This window comes from Heteronotia binoei, chromosome 5 (assembly GCF_032191835.1).
Source record: "Heteronotia binoei isolate CCM8104 ecotype False Entrance Well chromosome 5, APGP_CSIRO_Hbin_v1, whole genome shotgun sequence".
Lineage (NCBI taxonomy): Eukaryota > Metazoa > Chordata > Lepidosauria > Squamata > Gekkonidae > Heteronotia > Heteronotia binoei.
The window spans coordinates 129971923-129994266 of NC_083227.1; the positions used below are offsets into that span (position 1 = coordinate 129971923).

The window sequence follows — 22344 nt, forward strand, 5'->3', positions numbered from 1 at the left end:
ACATATCCCAATATTGATCCTTATGGAACCCCACAATTCACCTCCCTCCATTGCAAGAACTATCAGTTTATAGCAAAGCTTGCTCCAGAGAATGTGGAATGTGCCTTTCACTCATCAGAAAGAACCCATCGACTTTTCCTCTGTAAGATTCAGGACAGATAGCAATTTCTAGGGATGCTGGAGCCCATGTATTTCTGTAAGCACTACCTCAGTTTGTTTACTTTTATGACACCACTTTCCCAATATATTTGGAGATCAACATTCCAAAGATCTCTCTTGACTGAGGATTCTGAATCATCACAAAATGAAACCCAGTTTTCTCCCCACCCCACCCCCACACACTGGTTTTTAGTGTCCTTGCCATAGAGTTGCACATAGCCCTTCACTAGTTTCCACTCTGCTATAGCACACAGTCCTGACTGTAAAACAATCAGTGTAGATTTGAGGGTTCAAAAGAACTGCTGTGGAAACACTTTGTACTACAGGGAAACAAGTGATGATCACTGGTATTACAGGAGTAGTGTGCACTATTACTGAGATTTTGCTTTATGATCCCCACGCAACTGCAGCATCTTTCTTGCTTCTGCATGACACTTTTGCATTCTGCTATGCGCCACCCCCCCCCCCCCAATCACCACCACTGACAGGCTTTCTTTTTTTGTAAAGTTGGAAATGTGTATATTATGGTGCTGCATTTCTACTGCTTAAAAGAACTTGGCAAAAACCCTGCTTGTAGTAATGGGGAAAATGGCAGGAACAACAGGATACCCAGAGAGGCATTTGTAGCAACACTGAGGACAAAGCAGGGAATCACTGCATGACAAAACAGCTGTTGTCTCTTTGTTACAGGTTATATAGGCCAAGGGTGGCCAACAGTATCTCTCCAGATGTTTTTTGCTTACAACTCCCATCGGCCCCAGCCAGCATGGCCAATGGCTGGGGCTGATGGGAGCTATAGGCAAAAAACATCTGGAGAGCTACCAGCCACCCCTGAATAGGCCATCCCTGAATACCTGGCTGCAGATCCTTCCCATACAGTCTGTGAATTCCCTTCCACTTTGAGTGGATGTAAGAAATGGGGCCTTCAGGTGTATAGCTTCCTTCCAGAGGACACCTGTCCTAGCAAGAGTTGACATGTTTCATCCTTGGGGGAAAATTTATTTCGAAGTATGATCTCAATAAATTTTGCTGTGGCCATCTTTCCCTGTGAAATTTGAGATCTGCTGTTTTATTATTAGTTGAGCCTTCTTGGCTGGTATTGTATGACTGTAAAAAGTGAGCTACATAGAGAAAACTTCCAACAAACCAGAAATTTGGATATAGTTTAAGTATGCTAGAGCCTGGAGTTCTAGTCTTCTTGGTATAGAAAAGCTCCTTTTGCAGCACATGAGCAGTTCTAGAAAACTTTTAAGTACAAGTCAAAATCCAAAAAAATCAAAAATGAATTTTTTTCTGATGTTTCTTTGAAGAGTGATAGTCAATGTGCATGTTGTATTTAAAACTTTATTTGCATCTACAACCTTCATTAAAAACACTCAAGTTATGTTTAGTATTCAGCCAACAGAAAATTGTAATACTATTAACAAAGCAGTACAAATAAAAACCACTTTAAAAAAAAACCTTGTGACTGAGTCTAGATGCCTTCAAGAATTTCTACATTTTCGTAGTCATCTACTGACCTGGATGCTTGACCCTTACAATTAAAAATAGAAACGTTTGATATTTCCCACTGTTACAGTCACACAAGATTGATTTTTCACAAATTTGTAAGTCACAACAGCAGGAAGTTAAGAGCTGAGTCAAAATATAAATTAAAAATGTGCTAGATATGTTTCCTATCAGTGCAACCACCACTTAATTGCACCTATGTGCCATACCTAAGTGTATGTTGCAGGAGCCCTAGAACTTCTTCCCTGTTTTCAATTAAAGTTCATCACTCTCATAGAGTCCAGACTGCGCTGCCATACGCTGAAACTCGCCTTCATCAGGCAGGAAAGCTTGTTTCACATCCAGACCTTTGCCATTTAGTGCCAAGTATTTGCTAAAAGTTGGTCGAACTCTCAGTTGCTTTGGATGCGGAACTGGTTTATACATGTGAGCTGAAATAAATTTCGAAAGTTATATGACAATATTCATTCCTATCATAGTTTCAATACAAAAGAGCTACTGGACAGTCAAATGAAACTCCCCACTTCATCTTGCTACTGTAGATTCGCTGTATAGTACAGATGAGAGGCATAGAGGACTTAAGCAGCAGTTGCCTCTCACACCCAGGAAGACATGCACATGTTTAGTGCATCAATACTGACTCGGCTGCACATAAGCAGCCTAATCTTGCCACAGTTTAGTATCACTGGGTTGGGTTCTCCTCTGAAGCTCTGGTGACTCTTCTGAGCACTGTTCCTCAAAGTGCCATGGGCCCCATGTTTCAGGAATCTCCTCTGTAATATAATTCTCCAGACAGGTTTACCTAATCTCCCACTGGCTGAGCTGCCTGACACTCAGTCTCAATGGAAAGTAACCCCCCCACCCTCCAGCCACTGGCTGAGCTGCCTCCCACTCAATCTCAATGGAGAGACACCCCCCACCCTCCAGCCCCAGAACAGACAAGGATTGAGCCACTGCTTCGCATAAGAGAGAAAGAAATCCTTCCCTTGATTAGCTGAGGGAGGAGAAAAGCCAGAGAAAGCATTCTCTTAATTGGCTGAGGGAGGAGGAGGGAAAGAGCCAGAGAAAGCATTCCTATGATTGGCTGAGGGCTCCTCCCTCTCCTCCTCTGGAAAGGAAACAGCCAGAGATGGAGGAAAATGGTGACCTGTGGCAGCAGACCAGATACAGAGAGGGAGGGAGGGAAGGAAAGCAAGACACAGAGATTCTATGCTTAAGACCATCAAAGAGAGAGTTGGTCTGAAAGGTATCACTAAAGGCCTCTGGGGGAGAACTCATTGGGACCAGTCCTGACCAATGTTCCCTCTAAACTGCAGTGTCTTGTGAGCAAAAATTCTATTTTGTGAGCTATTGGTATTAAAGTTGTGAGCTATGGGCAATAAAGTTGTGAGCTACTGCATAAATTATTGTGCTCTGGGGTCATCCTTCTTGATCTAAGACAAAAATGTATGAGCTGGAGGCTAAAAATCTGTGAGCTAGCTCATGCTAACTCAGCTTAGAGGAAACAATGGTCCTGACTAGGGCTGCCAGTTCCAAGTTGCTAGTAAATTCCTGGAGATTTTGTGGTGGAGTTTGAGGAAGGCATAGGAGTTAGGGTTTCAGAGTAGGGTCTGCCAGGCTCAGGTTCTTGCTGTGGAAGCTGACTGGGTGATTTCAGGCCAGTCACAGACTTTCAGCCTAACCTACCTCACAGGGTTGTTGTTCAGATCAAAGGGGGGAGAGGAGAACGAAGTAAGCTGCTTTGGTCCCCCCGCCCCAATTGTGGAGAAAGACTGTCCTTTTCCTAGGTAGACACTGCAGGGAGGGGGGAGGCAATGGAGTCAGAGAGGCAGATAAAGGGAAGGATGTAGCCAAGAGGCGCTGCCTGCTTATACAGGAGCACCCCACTAGCAAGAGGGAGTGGGGCTCCTAGTCCTGGAAACAAAATGAAGTAGAACCAGCAGTGAGCTTGCTCTGGTCATCACCTAAGGCACCCTCTTGACATGGCCCTCTTCCCTGCCCAAACAGAATGCATGAGGACAATGAGGTCTGCTGGTAAGAATTACTCATGATCTAATTCTCAGCTACTGATCAATAGCTCATCCCTTAGGCCCATTATTTTTACTCAGCTTTTTCTATTTACTTCTATGCTAATGCCTATCACGTTGCTCAAGGTCTTTGTCTACTACACTTATTCCCTTCCTGGGTGTCGAAACCAAACCATTTTAAACCCATCAAACTGAATCCTGGCCCATCCTAGTAAGTACCATGTAATCGTGATCTATTTTTTTCAACTGGGATTCCATTCAGGTGTCCCATTAAGACCCATCACCGGCCATTAAGGTCTCCCTAGTTACTAAGGGGTCCCCACCCCTCAGGACCCTATATAAACTGGGTGAAAATTTCATTAAATTGTGCATTCTGTAAGGTACCATTTACAGTCTGTACCCCCCGTTACTCTTTGTAATAGGGTCTACAGGATGTCATGCTGGTCATGCATGCCCTTCTCTTCAATTTTCCTGCCAAATGGACGTCTTATCTCCTGGACCGGGTAGTATCACCCTCTTCAACGATCCCTTGAACTCTCTATCAATCACCCTTACCCTTCCTAGCCTCTAGATTGCCTGTATTGTGTATTTTTGTGTGTGACTGTACCTTTCTACATATTTTTAAGTAAACATAAAAATATATTTGCTCGGAGTATTCCTTTCTGAAAACCCAACCTCCGTATCCATTGGAGAAAAGATCCTTGCTTACAATTTGCTCTACCTAGTCTCTCTTTGCTAATTCCCCCATCTAAAAAAGAAGACTCAAACATTTCCAGTAACATGGAGATAGGGTTGCCAACCCTATTAGTGGAGATTTAAGGGGTGGCCATACCCTCCAAACCAGCCATGCCCTCCTGAGGAACCACTGTTGCTGATGTCCAGGTGAGGGCTGGAGATCACTCAGAATTACAACTGCTCTCCAGATGGCAGAGATCAACTCTCTTTGAGGTGTGTGTGTGGGGGGAATGAATGCTTTCACTTGGGTGGGAAGACAGCAAGGGTGGGGGGCACTTGCCCAGAGCCTCTTTCTAGAGCTAGAGCCCATTATATTTTTCTTCACAACAGGCGTTATTCCTAGTATGAAATGAAACAGAATATAGTGGAACCTTAAAGACCAACTGGCTTCAGCATAAAGATTGTGGGCAAGGCTCTTGCCTAGTGGGCTTGTGGTCAGCAGTCTTCCGGTTTATGGTTAATTATCAATGTGGCTCTCATGAGTTGTGCAGTGAGTGCTGCTGACTTACTGAAATTGCAGAATTAAGTATACCCACCTTTGTATGGGACAGTGCCATTACTTGTATGGGGACCAATATTAAGTGTATATTAAAATGACACAATGTAACTTTTAACTAGAGGTGCCAAAAATGAAACATACCTCCCCACCCTTTATAATTTAGCAACTTCTGTAACAACTCAGTTCACACCTGAGGGGCATAAATTGTTTTTGACTGATGGTCCCCAGAGGAAAAGTTGGGTGGAGACTTCAAAAATTCCTGTGGCAACACCATGATGTCACTTTCCATTTTAGAACTGGAGTGATGTCAAGGTGTTGCCAATGTCAGTTTTGCTTTCCCCCCATTTTTCCCCTGTTGCTTAATGGAGTGGCAGCTATAGCACACACCTCCAGGTTGCTAGCCCTATTCTTGCATTGCTTAATCAGGTTTGTGTATAATAGTGAGGCTAAATGAAAGTATTCAAAAAGACGACATGAGTCTACCTTACGATCACTTTTTTTTTTTTTAAGTGTGTCACTTACTGGCAACATCCAATCTGGCATGACAAGTTGCTACTCCTGCCTCATTGACTGCAGATACTGTGTACCAGCCAGCATCTTTCTTAATTACATTGTGGATCAACAAACAGACTTTCCCAGAAGCATCATGAAACATACTAGGAGAAAAAAGAGAATATGCTCATGAACTTAATTAACAGTTTTCATTTTCCCCTCCATGAAATGTCCATATATATACACATACACATCATTTTTTAGAATTTTCAGGCACTTTGTCATCTTGGATATTAGAATTTTCAGGCACTTTGTCATTGACTGAGGGGTGACATGATAGAGGTTTACAAGATTATGCACGGGACAGAGAAGGCAGAGAAAGAAGTACTTTTCTCCCTTTCTCACAATACGAGAACTCGTGGACATTCAATGAAATTGCTGAGCAGTTGGGTTAGAACAGATAAAAGGAAGTACTTCTTCACCCAAAGGGTGATTAACACGTGGAATTCAGTGCCACAGGAGGTGGTGGTGGCTGCAAGCATAGACAGCTTCAAGAGGGGACTGGATAAACATATGGAGCAGAGGTCCATCAGTAGCTATTAGCCACAGTGTATTGTTGGAACTCTCTGTCTGGGGCAGTGATGCTCTGTATTCTTGGTGCTTGGGGGGGCACAGTGGGAGGGCCTCTAGTGTCCTGGCCCCACTGACAGAGCTCCTGATGGTGCCTGGTTTTTTTGGCCATTGTGTGACACAGAGTGTTGGACTGGATAGGCCACTGGCCTGATCCAACATGGCTTCTCTTATGTTCTTGGATAAAACAACTTTTCTCCAGACTGAATCATAACCAGATCTGGATCTTTATGTAAGCAAACTGCCTGACTGTATATTGTAGACCTACACTTTGAAGAAAAGTGGTAAGAGAACCCAGAACAACTTTTGATATTGATTTATCTATACCATGAAAAGATCAATAGTTATTTTAGTGAATGGAACCACGGAGACAACAACCCACAATCCATATATTAAAGGAGAACTTGCAATACTTTTCACTTTGTGAAACCACCAATAAAAACTGATTCTGCTTTGACTCCTGAACAGCCGAGAGCATACCCCTCAGGTGGCTACCTACCTTATTCGATCTGTATTAAACTGTACCATTTCATTATTTCTTTTCCAGTAGATTTGTGGAGGAGGGATAGCAGAGACTTGGCATTCGAGCCTGGCTGAATCCCCCTCATAAACTTTTGTACTTTGTGGTTTAAAGATGAAACTTGGGGCTTTCCGATGTTCTCGTGCTACAGATTTTAACAAGGAGATCAGTTAGAATGTTAAACACATGCACAAAGACCAAAAACAAATCCCCCCCCGCCCTTATCTACATCAATGGCATGAACACTGAAGGCCAAGAGAAGATCTATCCCAGAAAGCCTTACAAATGACATTCTTTGTTGTCCTAGAGCAATGGATCCACTATAAACTCTTCCGGTATCCCAATTCAAATGGGAAATCAGGTGCATCTCATTGATGACTTTCAAAAATGTTATTAAAATTATTTCCAAACCCAAGCCCATGAATGTACACCCACATGTAGTATAGAAATTTATAACTATCATTTAACTTTACCGTATAAAGAATTTTGCTGGCTCAAAATGTGCATTACAGTACACATGAAGAAGTGGTCAAGATAATCAGTTGTAAGAAAACACAACACATGAAATATCCAAGCATTCCCGTACCAATGACATCGAGTTTTACTGTAAATGAAGCTTCTCCAGCACGATTGAAAGCTACACACTCCCATGTTCCTGCATCAGAGACATGAACTACTTCAAAAATGAATGAGTGGAAGCCTTTTTCAGATACAATCATTTTATGGAAGTCATCTGGGTGAACCAGCCGTCCATTCAAATACCATGCCACATCTGGAGTTGGTAGTCCACTGACCTGTAAGAAGAAAGACCGTGAATATGGTGGTGGAAAGTGTCATCAAGGTGTCACTGACACATGCCAACCCTGTAGAATTTTCAAGACAAGAGATGTTCCAAGGTGGTTTGCCTTTACCTGCCTCTGTGTATTGACACTCAATGAAATTGCTGAGCAGTTGGGTTAGAACAGATAAAAGGAAGTACTTCACCAAAAGAGTGATTAACACATGGAATTCACTGCCACAGGAGGTAGTAGTAGAAGAAGAATTGCAGATTTATACCCCGCTCCCCTCTCTGAATCAGAGGCTCAGAGCGGCTTACAATCTCCTATATCTTCTCTCTCCATGACACCCTGTGAGGTGGATGGGGCTGAGAGGGCTCTCACAGCAGCCGCCCTTTCAAGGATAACCTCTGCGATATCTATGGCTAACCCAAGGCCATTTCAGCAGGTGCAGGTGGAGGAGTACGGAATCAAACCCGGTTCTCCCAGATAACAGTCCGCACACTTAACCACTACACCAAACTGGCAGCTAACAGCATAGACGTCTTCAAGAGGGATTAGATAAACATATAGAGCAGAGGTCCATCAGCAGATATTAGCCACAAGGTAAAGATGGAACTCTGGGGCAAGTGATGCTCTGTATTCTGGTGCCTGGGGGTAGGGGGTGGGGAGAGCTTCTAGTGTCCTGGTCCCACTGGTGGACTGCCTGATGGCACCTGGCCGCTGTGTGACACAGAGTGTTGGACTGGATGGGCCAAAAGCATTATGCTCATATGAACAACAGCTTCTGCTGGTCCCTGGCCCAAATGACATCCGTTCAGCTTTTCAGCCCTGGCTCTAGCCTGGTGGGACACTTTCCTAAGTGAGATCAGAGCCCTGTGGAATCTGCTTCAGTTCCATAGGGCCTGTAAAATGGAAATGTTCCACTGGCCCTTTAGTTGTTGTGATGAGGGTCTTGTTTGTTCTGGCCTCCCCTGCTCCATACCCTGACCTGGCATGTTCAGTGACTACTGGGGGTGAGCATCCACTGCCCTATTTAAACTTGGGCACTTCTACAGTCTTATTGGAGCATGCTCCTAGGTTTATGGGCCATCTTGATGTGTCTAATGCATAACAAATTTTTAGAACTGTAAAAGGTTTCTATTTTATTATCCGTGTTTTTAATTGTCGTGAGCCACCCTGAGCTCTGAGGGCAAGAAAAGGGGGAATAAAAATCTAACTAATTAACAAATAGCAATGCTGACAGATTTATGCCCTTGTTCTCCTTTCTATAAGGTTACTAGTAACTGCGTAGTCCAAAATTAGAAGATCTTGGTCTATAAGAGAGAGAATTCTTCACATTCTTACAGCTACATAAGAGAGTTCTTCAACAATGGGTGATTAGGCTGCTCAAGAAGGCTTTTAACCAATTCCTCTTACTAGAGTTCCATAGGTAACATACAGAATTCATTACTACAAGATGTGATGCACAATGACTTTGAGTGTTTTAAAAGAGGATTAGGAAGATTTACGGAGGATTTAGGTTTATTATTGTTATTAACTATGGAGAAGTTAAATCTGATCAGTGGCATTGTTCTTCCAAACAACAGATGGACAGAAATGTTATCATCTTCATGTTTCTAAACTTCCCAAGAACACTGGACATACAAAAGACAGTGGCCGTTTTCGCACTCACGTTTTACTGGCGCCACGACCATCCTGACGCCGGCGAATCTGCATGGCTTTCGCACCAGAAGCTCCGGCGCTCCCAGAAGCGCCGGCTACTTCCGTCGCTAAGCCAGCGCAAACGGAAATCGCAAAGATGCAGGAAAACGTTTGCGCTGGCTTAGCGACGGAAAGCGCCGGCGCTTCTGTTGCAAAATCCATGCAGATTCGCCGGCGTCAGGAGGGTCGTGGCGCCAGTAAAACGTGAGTGCAAAAACACCCAGTGCCACATCATTGTAATATTGTCAGGGAAGGGTGGAAGAGAGCTATTATGATTTCAACTGTGTCAAACAACATCTCAGAATTATTATTACCTTGAAGTCAATTCTGCAAAATCGTCCCTCTTCAACTGTTAAGTCCTCAGGCACTTGCACAAAACGTGGCTGAAAAAACTTCTCCTGGATTGAGCCATGCTCACTCCTCTCTCCTCTTGAAGATGGTCTGCTCCTATAAAAGCACATTTGCCAATTAAAAGCAATTAAATTTCTTGTAATTTGTATCTCCAGATAGTCCCACCCCATACATACACATCACGTTCACAGCATGTTTTAATACCACCACTCCACAGTCATCCAGGGACCATAATTCCCAGAGGGATGAAACCTTGGACAAGGCACCGAGGGCTGTGGCTGGGTGGCTAAAACAGAGTAGACTGAGATTAAATCCAATGAAGATGGAGGTCCTGTACCTGAGCCATGGAGGTGAGATCAGAAATCAGGCTCCCAACTCTTGGTGGGGCATTGTTGTTGGTGATGAGGGTGAAAACCCCGGAGGGTGATCCTGGATGCATCACTCTCAGTGGAATCCCAGGTCAACAGTTGTCAGATCAGCCTTTTTCCATCTTTAGCTGGTCAGGCAGCTGGTTCCCTATCTTTCCTCCCAAGACTTAGCTACAGTGATCCATGCAATAGTCATTTCCAGGTTAGATTACTATAACACATTCCACCCAGGGCTGCCCTTGAATCTGATCTGGAAACTGCAGCTAGTGTAAAATGTGGCGGCATGCCTACTGACTGCAATGTCTGTGGAGGTGTGCATTCAGCCAGTATTACGCCAATCACACTGGCTGCCAATTGAGAACTGGAGCCAGTTCTAAGTTATGGTACTAACCTTTAAAGCCCTATGTGGCTTAAGACTGACATATCTGCAGGACCACCTCTTTCCCTCTGTGTCCCATAGAGCTCTGTGCTCTGCCAAGCAACATTTGCTGGAAGTTCCCAGCCCAAAAGACATCCAATTAGCTTTGACCAGGGCCAGGGCATTCTCTGCCCTGGCTCTGGCCTGGTAGAACATGCTCCCACTTGAAATCAGGACCCTGTGGGATTTAACGCAATTCCATGCCTGTAAAACTGAGCTGTCCTGCCAGCCCTTTGGCTGAGGTGGTGAACATCTAAATACTTTGACCTCCCCTGCTTATACTGCTTGGGTAAATTGCCTTTTTACAGATTGCCACGGCATCTGCTTAGTGGGTCCTTATCTTGTCAGCATATGTCCAGCACTGGAGGAACCTGTGGATATTGGAAATTGAAATTTTCTGCCATTTGTTGCTGCTTTTAGGAATTTTAACATTGTATGAATTTGTATTTGTATTTGCTATTAGGTTTAATCTTTTATGACTTGCCCTGAGCCCATTGGGGAGGGGGTAGGATATAAATCCAATAATAAATAAAATAAATAATGTTCCTACATGTGAAGTTTCATAATGGCAGCAAACACAGCCACTACCGTGTTGAACAGGAGAACTGCTTTCATGTAACGTAACTCCTATTTTTGGCTTCATTCTCAGGATATTCGACAGATTTCTCATGCTTTAAAGTTTTTCCTCACATGCACCTAAAGCAAGTAAATTATGTTTTTGTAAAGGCTGCCATTATTTCTCAAATCACCAGCATACATCTTGAAGTGCATTACTTCAAATCACTCAGATCCACCCCACTGAACAGGCAACTGGTACTTTGCCAGTTGTTCCACTGAACACAGCTCCAGGTATTTCCCTTAACCAATTACACTAACAGATCAATCCTAAGGGAGGATGGGCTGAAAGCAATCTGTGAGCCACCTGACCTGTAAATTGGCATATGTTCCAGATACACATGCATAAGGGCCAATTACAGTGATGAAAAAGCCCAGCGCTGCTCTGTTGATCTTGGCCACCAGTGGAGGACTGTGGCAGCCACCCATTGGTGCAACGAAGGCATAGGCCCCTACACTGCCATGGTTGCAGGTGGTTGGGGGGGGGCATGGCCAGAATTAGGTGGCTCCCTAAGTCCTTTCAGCTTGGGAACACCCCCCACCAGAGATGGAAAGTTATGCCAACAAAAAAACATGGTGTAGCCCATAGGCACCAACAGAACCAAAACCTGAAGTCTCGCCCCACCCTCCATTGCAGCCTCTTAGGCTCGGAGGAGCTCAGGATGCTGACTACAAGCTCACCCAATCACCTCCCTCCCCATGGCAGCCAAGCCCCCTCCCCAGCACCCAATCAAACATCCCTCCACTGTACAAAAACTTCAGCCAGGATCTCTCATAACTTAGTAATTAGGTCACGCAGCATGGGACTCTGTCTCAGAGCTGCTTGCAGAGTGGATGTAGAGTATCTGACAAGGCACTTTGATGGTGAGACAGACACAGAGAGGGCACTCAGTACTACTGGGTGAGCACTTAGCATGAATACCCAAGGTGGAGAGCAAAGTCATTCTCTGTGCCTGACCTATCCCAGGTACTCCACCTTTGGAGGTTCAACCCAGAGGGGCAACCACACACAGATAAACAAGGGCAAGGATCCCAAACCTGTTCCCCTCACTTGTGGCTGGGGGCAACAATGATGCCTCCTGCACTCAAACCCAGCTGCAAAAGTTGAAGCACAAACCACAGCCATGCAGCACCATGGTCCTGACATGCCATGGGAAAAGATCCCAGGAAAATTTCTCAGGAGATGGTGGGGGGGAATGCTCTGTCATTTGCCTTTTTCCCACCTTCAGCTGAGGACAGGGCATGTCTATGGCTGGGGTGCGGGGTTTGACAGCTGCTCCACTGTATGTGGTGAACCAGCTTGCCATGCGACCCTTTAACTCATTTCCTTGAAGAATCTGAGCCCTGAGCAGCAGCTGCAAGTGCTGCTATAGATGGATCACCAGCAATCTGTCAACACCTCAACACAGGACAGGTGAGTGTAATTTGGATGGTACCATCATGTGCCACAAGGGAGGGTTTGTGGTGAGCCCACCCCAGAGCTCTATCTGCAGACTCTGTCAGGACACCCCGCATCCATAGCTAAGCCATTCATGCCCACTTCCCATGGATAGATATTTATTTTTTTACTTTCCTGCAGAAGATTCAACAGGCAGACTTGTGGGTGTGGCAAGTTCTGCCTCCTCCCCACATACTGCTCAGTCTGCAGTTCCAGCCCTCCTCTTGAAGTGGAGCATTGCACCCAGCCAGCCCTTCCAAGCTCCACTTGCAATGCCATCCCACTTAGACACATGCCACTCTGGGGATCCTCATTCCTCTTCCTTGTGGACCCAGGAAGAAAGTGAATGGAATCTTGACACCTATTCATGGTTTGCAGTACGTCTATGCTGTGCCACAACTATGTATCTGTTGGTTTGGTTTAGACTACATGAAAGGAGCTCTATGCCTCTCCCTGCCCCACTCCCTCCCCAGCCTATCCGTGACTCCCCATGAGAGCTTATTGATGACAAGTCTTAGAGGGAGGGTTCTTGAGGGCCTGAGTTGGCTGTGGATAGTTGTTCAGGTCCCACTGGCCATAGTCATCTGCCAGACATAGCAGCAGCACCTCCAAAACTGACCTAACAACAGGCTTCTCCCTTGCTTCACAGACTTCTGTGGGGAGGGGGAGGGTGGTCTGGGTGAATGAGCCAGTTTGGTATAGAGTTGGTGGTTACAGAATGAGACTAGATCTAGGAGACCCAGATTCCATTTCCCACTTGTTCCATGGAAGCTAGGTAGGTGGCCTGGGCCCACGTGCACACTCTCAACCTAATCAACCTCACAGGGTTATTGTGAGCATGAAATGGAGAATAGAGAAATGAAGTAAGCCACTTGGGGGACAAGGGTCAGAAATAGACTGAATGACTGAAGTTCATAACAGTTTGTCTGCTCTGGGGAGGGGAGGGGCTTCTGACTCCAAGGGGAGACCATCTGTGAAGGTAACATTGAGAGGGGAAGGGGATCACAGGGATCCCTGAGTCAATAGCTGGTGAGGAGCAAGTGCCGTAGACAGACTCAGTGTTTCTGCAGAGGGGTGGGGCTTGTGGGGTATGGCCATTGGACATACTGGCATGCAGGAACAACAAATGACTTGCAAGGTTTCCATTGCAATGTGTCACAACTACATCACTACACATGGAAGCAATGAGGATTACAGAATGGATTTGGAATAAGTTTCTGGGCAATGACTGCAATGATTGCTCTGGAACTGGAATAATGAAGCCCAGAGTGGAATGACAGTTATGTTGCCCCTTCCCCCATTCTGGGGACTTGGAAAGAGTGAACAGCTGTTCAAGTCGGATTTGTGGGGGCCGCAGCCGCTGCCACAAGTCAGTCAAACATGGCCATGGAAGGCAAGATGCAAATCCCATCCTGGATGGGAGGACAATCATGAGAAGGCATATGCCCAGGTAGTTGCCTCTATTCAGCATCCTTCCCCCTGAGGGGTAATGGATTCCTAGTCTGAAGAGGACATGAGATACTGAAGGAGCCCCACATCCAAGTGGAAGGAATGGCAGTCTAAGTGGTCCCTCTCTCGAAAGATGGGAGCCATGTGCCTGACATTGGCACAGATCTCTTTCAGGGGGGCACATCAGGAGAGAAGAATGGGGCTCTATCACCTGCCCTTCTCTGCTCCCTAGCTATGACATGCACTAGCATCTGGCCCCTTGAATGGCCACTCCCGTAAGCTGACAGTAACTCACCCCTCATGCTGCTCCTGCCTCAAAACTATACCACAATACCACGCTAAGGCGGAATCACCATGGACATGGCAGAGCAAGCCGCCAGCTTCGCTGCCAGAAAACTCTTTCCCCTGCTCAGCTGTTGTATAAAATGCCACTTTGGGAGCCAATTAGCGCCACCAACCCTGCACCACGGCTGGCTGCTCCAGTGCAGGAACAGCTCAGGATTGCGCTGTAAATGCATCACTCCACATAAACCATGTTTGTAGACTGCAGATCATGTTTGCAGACTGTGTATCATCAAAATACACAAGAGACACTTTGCACCAGAAAAGTGGTGCATGGTAGTTACCTGCTTTGTGCTGTAGGCACCTGCAGTCTTGTGGTTTCTAAATTCTGCTGCTGGAAAGACCAAAACAGGTACATTATCATCACTATCAGATCCTGCTAAAGCAGTTAAAGCTGAGTCAGAGCTGTACATCCAATTTCAGCAACCTGCTTTTCAAATGAAGCCCTATTAAAGCAAGCAATTAATTCCCTAGGGCAACAGTAAAGTTTTGTTCTATTGCACCATCATCAATAGTAACAAATGCCAACAAGTGTCACATGTATGCCATGATGCAATTCTTTCCACTTATCAAAAATATTTTGGCAAAGATCTAAGCCTTTGTTGGAGGAAAAGGGAGGGATACTACCCCACTGGAATATCTGAAATGGGAGCTAGGGACATGGTGTCCTTCAGTTGAGCAGGAATAGAAGTCATTCTAATACAGTACTGGCAACAGCACACTGTTGTGTCCACTCACAAAAGGGAACCAATGGCAATTAACACATCTTAAGCTGGAAAATATTTTCCTTGTTAGATCATAGCACTAGTTAAACTTTCCAATAGCTTTTTCACTAAATCAGAGAAACATTTCTAGCAGCTGAAATGTTTTTACCCTCCCTAACTGGACTCATTTTATGTTAGCATTTTGAAGAACATAGCATATGCAATAGAAATCAATACCTGGTATAATTCAGGCACTGTGGTATTCCTACCATTTCAGCAATGAGGACAGTTAAATATAGGAAGTGCAGCACTGACAGTTCTGAGTATTTGCAACATATAAGCTCTATATCAAGTCCTTCACATCCACCAGGACTGCAATTGGAACACCTTTACAAAGTCTGGTCTTATGAACGATATTGGGCACTATTTTTATAAAAACAATATATAGAAATGGTTTTATTTCAACTATCTAGAAAGAAAATGCAAAACTGATTTTTGGCATAGACAGAAATGGAGCAAATTTGCTATGTGGAACTATATATGCCCTTTGCCCAAGACCATGTTATTCCTCTTGAGAAGCACAACTACAGCTCTTCATTATGAGGAAATACTACTGTGGAGAAAAGAAAGGACTGACTATACCAGGCTGGATTCACTAAACAGCAAGACTTGGAGAAACGTGGTAGGTATGCTTGCATGACACTCACTCACACAATGCAATTCCACATATTGAAAGAAAGTTAAAACGACAGCCTCACAAAAAGACAACACACACTGCCTGACGTTAATCTATAGGAGAATAGGTATATAATAATGGATTTCATTTGGCAAAATTAATTAAGCAAACTGCTTACAGGCAAAACACAAAAACCTGCAGCCACACTCAAGCATGGCAGAAAATATTTTTTTCCAGTCAAGGCTAATTAGTTATTTCAAGCTATGCTGCCTCTCCATGTTATGCAAATATCCGTTCACTACTAAAAAGAAGAAAAACCTCTAAGTTTTATTACGAAATGTGTTCTGCACTCTATACCATCCAGTGAAATTGTAAGAGCTGGGACTGGGACCAAAGTAGATGCTCTAATATATTTGAAAAACATCTTCCAATGCCAACAAGTCACTCAGGACCTCTCATTCCCAGGACACACTCCCGTCAAGGGCACTCTGCATATGTACACTCTGCATATTGCGGAGAACCATTCAAGGTCAGCCAGGGGCCAGAGTAGCCTTATCTACATTAACCAGGCAGCACAAGAAACTGGATACAAACCCCACCTTGACCATGACCTCAGTGCGTGACCCTAGTCAAATGCCAAGGGCTTTCCTTGCTGGTTGCTACTCCCAGAAGTTGTTTATGTATCTGTGGAGTACCAGTTCTGGGGGATGTGTCTCATACTGTCTTGCCCCTTCCGTATAGAGCCTAGAACCAAATTTCTCACAGTGCTCCTGAAGGGCTTAAACTTTTCCTCAGAAGCAGAGAAGCTGATTTTCTTCTCTCAGGTACTGACAGTGGTGGTGCTAGCCTTGGCAGCCCCTGTGCCCCCCACAAAAAATTAGAGGTAAAAGTTCTCATCTTAAGGGTGATTAAAAAAAAATTGATAAGCACCTTCAGGCCTGGCTATTCCAGTGATGTTACTTATGATTTATATTTCATGCTCAACGTGACTGATTATAACAGCCTTTGAACATATACCATAAATACCTCCTACCTGCCCATCCAGTGCATTTTCCTCACTCTGCGCTTCAAACACAGATGCAGCATTTTCTGGTCCAAGTAACCGACGAGCCATTCTCTCCTCGTAGCTTAAACGCTTAACAGAGCAAAGTGAAAGCTAGTTAGAAAAACATTGGTTAAATTTTAATTTCTTTTCAGCATTACAGAGCTCATAGTAAAAGATACAGAAGAGGGTAAAATCATAAATGAAGCAAAATGCCCATAAGCAGGTATGGGGCTGAGAGAGCCAAGCTCAGAATCAAGAAAGAAAATATTAGAAAATTGCATCCCTAAGACTGGGGAAGGCAATGGCAAACCACCCCGTAAAAAAAATGCCACATGAATTCTTCCATTGAATAAGACTGGATGCATTCTTTTTATCCATTTTTCCAACTGAAAAAAAAGGATTTTAATTTAAATGCTCAATGCTTCAGAGCAGAAGAAATTTTCCTTGGTAACCCTACACTCAGCATGGTCTACAGACAGATCTTGCTGCAAGACTATATATTATGTCTCCCCATGCCTGGTGGCATCCTTTTCATCCAGATACATTTGGAGTAACTATGGGAGTGGTGCTTCCAGAACTGTCCACCTGCTCTAGCATCTTCTCAACCTAAGCTTCTTTCTGCCAGACAAAGAGAAGGTACACTATTTCAACAGCAGTACTAATTTTATTTTCTTAGATAAGGGTAGGAGGGAAAAGGAGGAATTAATAGGACCAGGGCTTCATACAGCCAACAAGCAGGCATCAGCCAAAAATGCCCCTAGAGAGAAAGACATTGCCAGATTATCTACTATTTATTTATTTATTTATTTATTTATATTTATTTATTTGATTTATACCCGCCCTCCTCGCTGAAGCAGGCTCAGGGCGGCTTACAGCGTAAAATTCCAGAAACGATAAAATTAATAAGTATTAAAAATACATATTCGGTAATAAATAACAATGATTAAAACGGTTAAAACTAAAACAGAAAAACGGACTATTAAATTGGCATCACACAACAGAAGCTTGACAAGTTTTCGGTTCTTGGGCCAAGAGAAGTCACTCACACAGAGACTGAACTGGTGGAAAAAGAAACGTGTGCTTCACCTGAAAGCCAGTTTCACTCTTAAGATCCGACACAGACATTCTTGCTAGCAAAGAGTAAAAACAGCACTGATGCAATGTAAAAGATCTGTTCAAATAAAGCATACCTACTGAATGTTGATAAAGTGTATCAGTATAAACTACACAGCATGGTAGTTTACAATGCGATCCTCCTGAGTCAGGGATCCATAACTGCAACTCCCAGCAATTTTTAAAATTCAATATTCAGCCCTAATTCAGATTAAAGCTGGGGGGGGGGAGGGCATCACACCTTCTGCTGCTGTTTTCCCAGGAAGTTGTTATTTGCCCAAATGAGGCAAAGATACAAGTACTCATGTCCATATATATTTGAAATGGGGTGGGAATTAAATGCAAGCTCCTTCAAATATGAAGCAGTTCAGTTCAAGATGAATGATACCACATAGTTAAGCCAGCTGTATAAAGCTGTCTGGATCTTCCAGTTCAGGAGAACAGGGTCTGAATTTGTTTCTTTCCAAAGCATTTTAAAACTTTGCACAATGAGAACTCTACACCCCGCCCCCCTCAGAAGTGTGTGTGTCTGTCTAAGATGCATCTCTTTATGCCACATGCAATAGACAGAGTTGCCAACTATCCAGTTTTCTACTGGCATAACCAGTTTTTCTCTCTTCTAGCCAGTAGCCGGAAGCTTTTTAAGGAATAGGAAAGAGCCCTGTTTTTAACAGTTTGGTTCCTTTTTAGGCAAAGGAATTTGCTGTGCTGTACCTTTAAGATTTTTGGAGCACTAAGCTTGAAGCCAATTTTAACTTTCATTTATAACGCAACATTTTCTGTGTTTCAAAAGTGCCTTCTGTGCACACAGCAGGTGTCTTTGGATGCCTTTTCTGCAAGGGCAGAATGTCTGTTATGGACACAGGGAAAAGTTCCAGTGGTCCAATGATCACTGGCCATTCCAGCCAAAGTGAGTTTTACCCCACTTTGAGTAGATAGGGTTGCCAGCCTCCAGGTGGGTCCTAGAGATCTCCCACTTTTACAACTGATCTCCAGCTGGAAGATAAGCTCCTCTGGAGAAAATGCTCTGAAGGGTGAACTCCATGGCATTGTACCATGCTGAGGCCCCTCCCTTCCCCAAACCTGACCCTCTCCCAGATCCACCTCCAGGTATTTTCCAACACAGACCTGGCAACCCTGTGTGGGTAGGATTACCAGCTCTGTCGTGAAATATCTGGAGATTTTAGGGGTGGACCTAGAAGGAGGCAGAGTTTGGGGAAGAGAGGGATCTCAGCAAAGTATAATGCCATATAGATAGGGTTGCCAAGACTAATTTAGAAAATATCTGGGGACTTTGAGGGTTGAGCCAGGAGACTTCCCCATTCCCATGAATGAATGAATGAATAAAATGCAGCAGTGCAGTTCCCCTGAATAAGTCTTCATTTTCTCATCCCCCAGCAGCTTCACTTTCACTAATTGAAAGTGAACACATACACTCACAAAGCAGCCAAAATACAGTTTGCTAGCTCACACTTTTGTGGTCTCACTGGGGCAATTTACTCACGGTGTTGAATGTAACCATCTGCTGTATAGTCAACTATGTTCTTCAGACTAACACAGGGAAACCAAGGGTTCTAGTTTACCCTTTACTATGCAAATGACTTCTGAAAGGATTGTAAAACAAACTGAGGGTCTGGGCTGCTTCCCCTTCCTTTGTTACAGCTTCAGAGCACACTGGGAGCAACCATGTTATTCTGCTGGCTCACCCGGCATTTGTTACTCTGCTGCCATTTGCCGGTATTTGCCTTCACTTTGCCTTGTATTTGTCTTCCTGAACAAGTTCTTGCAGAAAAGCCAGCCAGATGAGAATGGCTTTTGAAAGTGCACAGCTAATACTGACGACATTAGCAGGTGTCCAGAGTACACACCCAAGCTCTCTTATATAAGCATGCCAAGTATTGCAAGACCATCTGCCAAACTCTGAAGTATTTCACTGTTGGATATACTCATAGAATCGGTATTCTCTTATTGCAATCCTATTTACTAAGAAAGGGACAAAAATAAAGTTATTATTTCAGCCTCTTCCATAATAAATGTATCTATGTGACCACTTGCAGGTTTCTCAGGATTTATACAGGGGACCTACTTCTTTCTAACCACAAAGCTGATTTAGGCTGTGCTTGTGGCTATACAACCAAATCTAGACACTCACCATGGAAAAGATAAGTGTAACAATCAAGCTGATTATTTGCCTCACAAAAGCCACCAGATCAGAATTTCAGAGGACATTTGTTTGAATTAGATTGATAAATTGAAGAGGGGAGTCATGTTAAGAGATGGTAGACTTCATTTTTTTTTCAGAGTTACAGTATTAATTTGAAAGTTGGTATAGGATAATCTAGTACAATTCTTTTGTCCTAAAGCAAGGTAGAAGAAGAGATTGGATTTATACCACGCTCTTTACTATCTGAAGGAGTCTCAGAGCAGCTTACAGTCTCCTTTCCTCTCCCCACAACAGACACCCTGTGAGGTAGGTGGAGCTGAGAGAGCTCTTTTGAGGACTGCTCTTGAGAGAACAGCTCTGAGAGAACTTGTGACTGACTCAAGGTCACATCAGCAGGTGCATGTGGAATCAAACCTGGTTCTCCCAGATAAGAGTCTGCGCTCAAAACCACTACACCAAACAGGCTATCCAATCCAATCACCAGCCACAATGCCCTGCTCCTACAGCCCATATAATTCAATGGGTTGGACAAACCATTGCCCCAAATCCTATAGTTGAACCATCATTTCCATAAGACTATGGCTGGCGTACAATAGTTTCCATGATTAAATTACAGACATGAACCTGACACTGAAAACAGCAGCCCTGTTTTTCCCATTTCTCTGTAACTCCCAGTTCAACATGCATCTTGTAATGAGGACAAGACATGGAGTAAGTTGAATTAAATGTTACTGAGGGGGAAAGAAGATGCAACACAGAGTAATCACTCAGAACAGCAATTTGTAATGAGTAATACTACAATTTCACATAGTTTGAACAAGTTCCTGATCACACCATTACTTTGATCCTTTGCACTCCTAAACACACCTCGGCAACATCAATGGGTCACAGTACTGCATTCAAGAATGGTACTAGGTCAGAAGGCAGGCACTGGCCAATTTAAGAGACATCTTATCCCCAGTAGAATCATTCCAATTCTGCAATAAACATAAGGAGTCTGCTTGATTGACAGTGAACAGCCTGAGAGGACAGACAATTTTGTGCATGCTCATTTGTTTTTAAAATTCACATGAACAGTGGGTTTTTGTTTTTTTAAAAGGCATTAGCTTATTAAAGTTGTTATAGTAGCCAAGCTTCATGTAACCCAGTTCAGTTGCTAACTTTCTAATCCTTCAGCACACATGATATGTATCGTTCTTACTTGGTTGCCGTTGTGGAGAAGGTTATCTTTGCATCGTAATTTCCTTTCCAAGTCTTGAATGAGAGCGTCTTTTGTTCCTTGTATCTCTCTGTCAGAAGTCTTCTGCACTTGTTTGGTGCTGCTAGCTTGCTTCTTGTACATAGGCTTTGAATAACTGCTAATTTAAGGGAAAAGGGAGGGGTCTCAATTTAGTCATTTGGCACTGATATCAGGTACTGAAGATAACACCATTACAAGTCCCTCATTGTCCAGTTGATGTGCAAAGAGAAGATGACATCACCAATACTATGCACAGAATTCTACGTTTCACTGAACTGCAGTACTGAGTACCATATATCATGTGGTATCCAATTGTAAAGACTGGAAGAAAGGAAACACAGATCACTGTAGCACCCATACCTTATGTTTCATATGCACTCTTCCAGCAGGTATACAATGAGTTTCTTCACTGAAAACTTTGTTTGCTTCCAAACATTTTAGATTTTAAGAGATAGTTTTACACAGAGCTACTCTAATCTAAGGCCATCAATTTTAATGGGAGTACCACTACCACCCTAAACAATGTTATGCTCTTTTAGATCTATGGGTTTTGAAGGGCATAAGTCTGCTTAGGATGCAGCTTTCCTTTCTAAGACCCAGGACTACTCCTTTAGTGAGGAGACCTGAAAACTGTCACTCATTGCCCCAGGTAGCAAGACCACAAAAATGCAATTTCACTTAACTTGTTTTAAACTCAGATAGTCAAAGAATCTGGATTGCAGTCTCTGGACAACTATTTATAATAATATCCTCACTACTTTATTTCTTTTTATTATAAGGAAAATTCAACTGTTTGTCCTTAAAAGCTAGCATTTTCCAGTACTGCAAAATTTATGTAATCAGATTAAACTATATTTTTTGAAAAATTGTAAGATAACAAAGGATGCCACCAATGAAACTAGCAGCATGTTTTTAAAGAAAGATTTTTAAAAGATAAGTAGTTGCGGTGCTTACCGTTTGCAGCTTTTATATTAAAAGAAGGAAATTCTCCTTTCACAGATAATGCCCACTAACACACATGTAGATTATCTAAACAAACAAATACTGCATTTTGCTTCAGAACTACTGCTCTTACTCATATGTAAATTGATGCTATTTTAATCAATTTACAGAGGACTTAAACTGAAGTAACTGCATTGCAGTCAGTCAAATAAATTATACAATTCACTGACTAAACTCAACAGAATCATTAGTCTAATTTTTAGAGCAAACCACTGGCAGTATTTTATTATTCTTTTTCTGTCCATCATTTATAGTTAATCTCCATTACTAGTTACAGCAGGATTCATGAACTGGAAATCTGTTCTTGAATTTGTCACACTTGCAAGTCATTTAAATTCCACTTATGCACTTATACAGAAGCAAGTCTC

The 22344-nt window shown here is 43.4% G+C and overlaps 1 protein-coding gene across 8 annotated transcripts in view; it reads right to left on the reverse strand.

Moving 5' to 3' along the window:
* Window positions 1-1485: 1485 nt before the first annotated feature.
* MYOT (myotilin) overlaps window positions 1486-22344 on the reverse strand; it is a 55847-nt gene continuing 34988 nt past the window's right edge. For 4 of the 8 annotated variants that reach the window (XM_060240406.1, XM_060240403.1, XM_060240410.1 and 1 more), the window contains 8 exons: window positions 20936-21092; window positions 16446-16547; window positions 14317-14366; window positions 9366-9498; window positions 7158-7365; window positions 6551-6716; window positions 5452-5585; window positions 1486-2099 (listed from right to left, as the gene is read on the reverse strand). In XM_060240406.1, coding sequence (XP_060096389.1) covers window positions 1924-2099; window positions 5452-5585; window positions 6551-6716; window positions 7158-7365; window positions 9366-9498; window positions 14317-14366; window positions 16446-16547; window positions 20936-21092 — 1126 coding nt within the window. In that variant the 3' untranslated portion in view covers window positions 1486-1923. The remainder of the gene's footprint in view (window positions 2100-5451; window positions 5586-6550; window positions 6717-7157; window positions 7366-9365; window positions 9499-14316; window positions 14367-16445; window positions 16548-20935; window positions 21093-22344) is intronic. The other 4 variants (XM_060240407.1, XM_060240405.1, XM_060240404.1 and 1 more) reach the window with 2 other exon arrangements.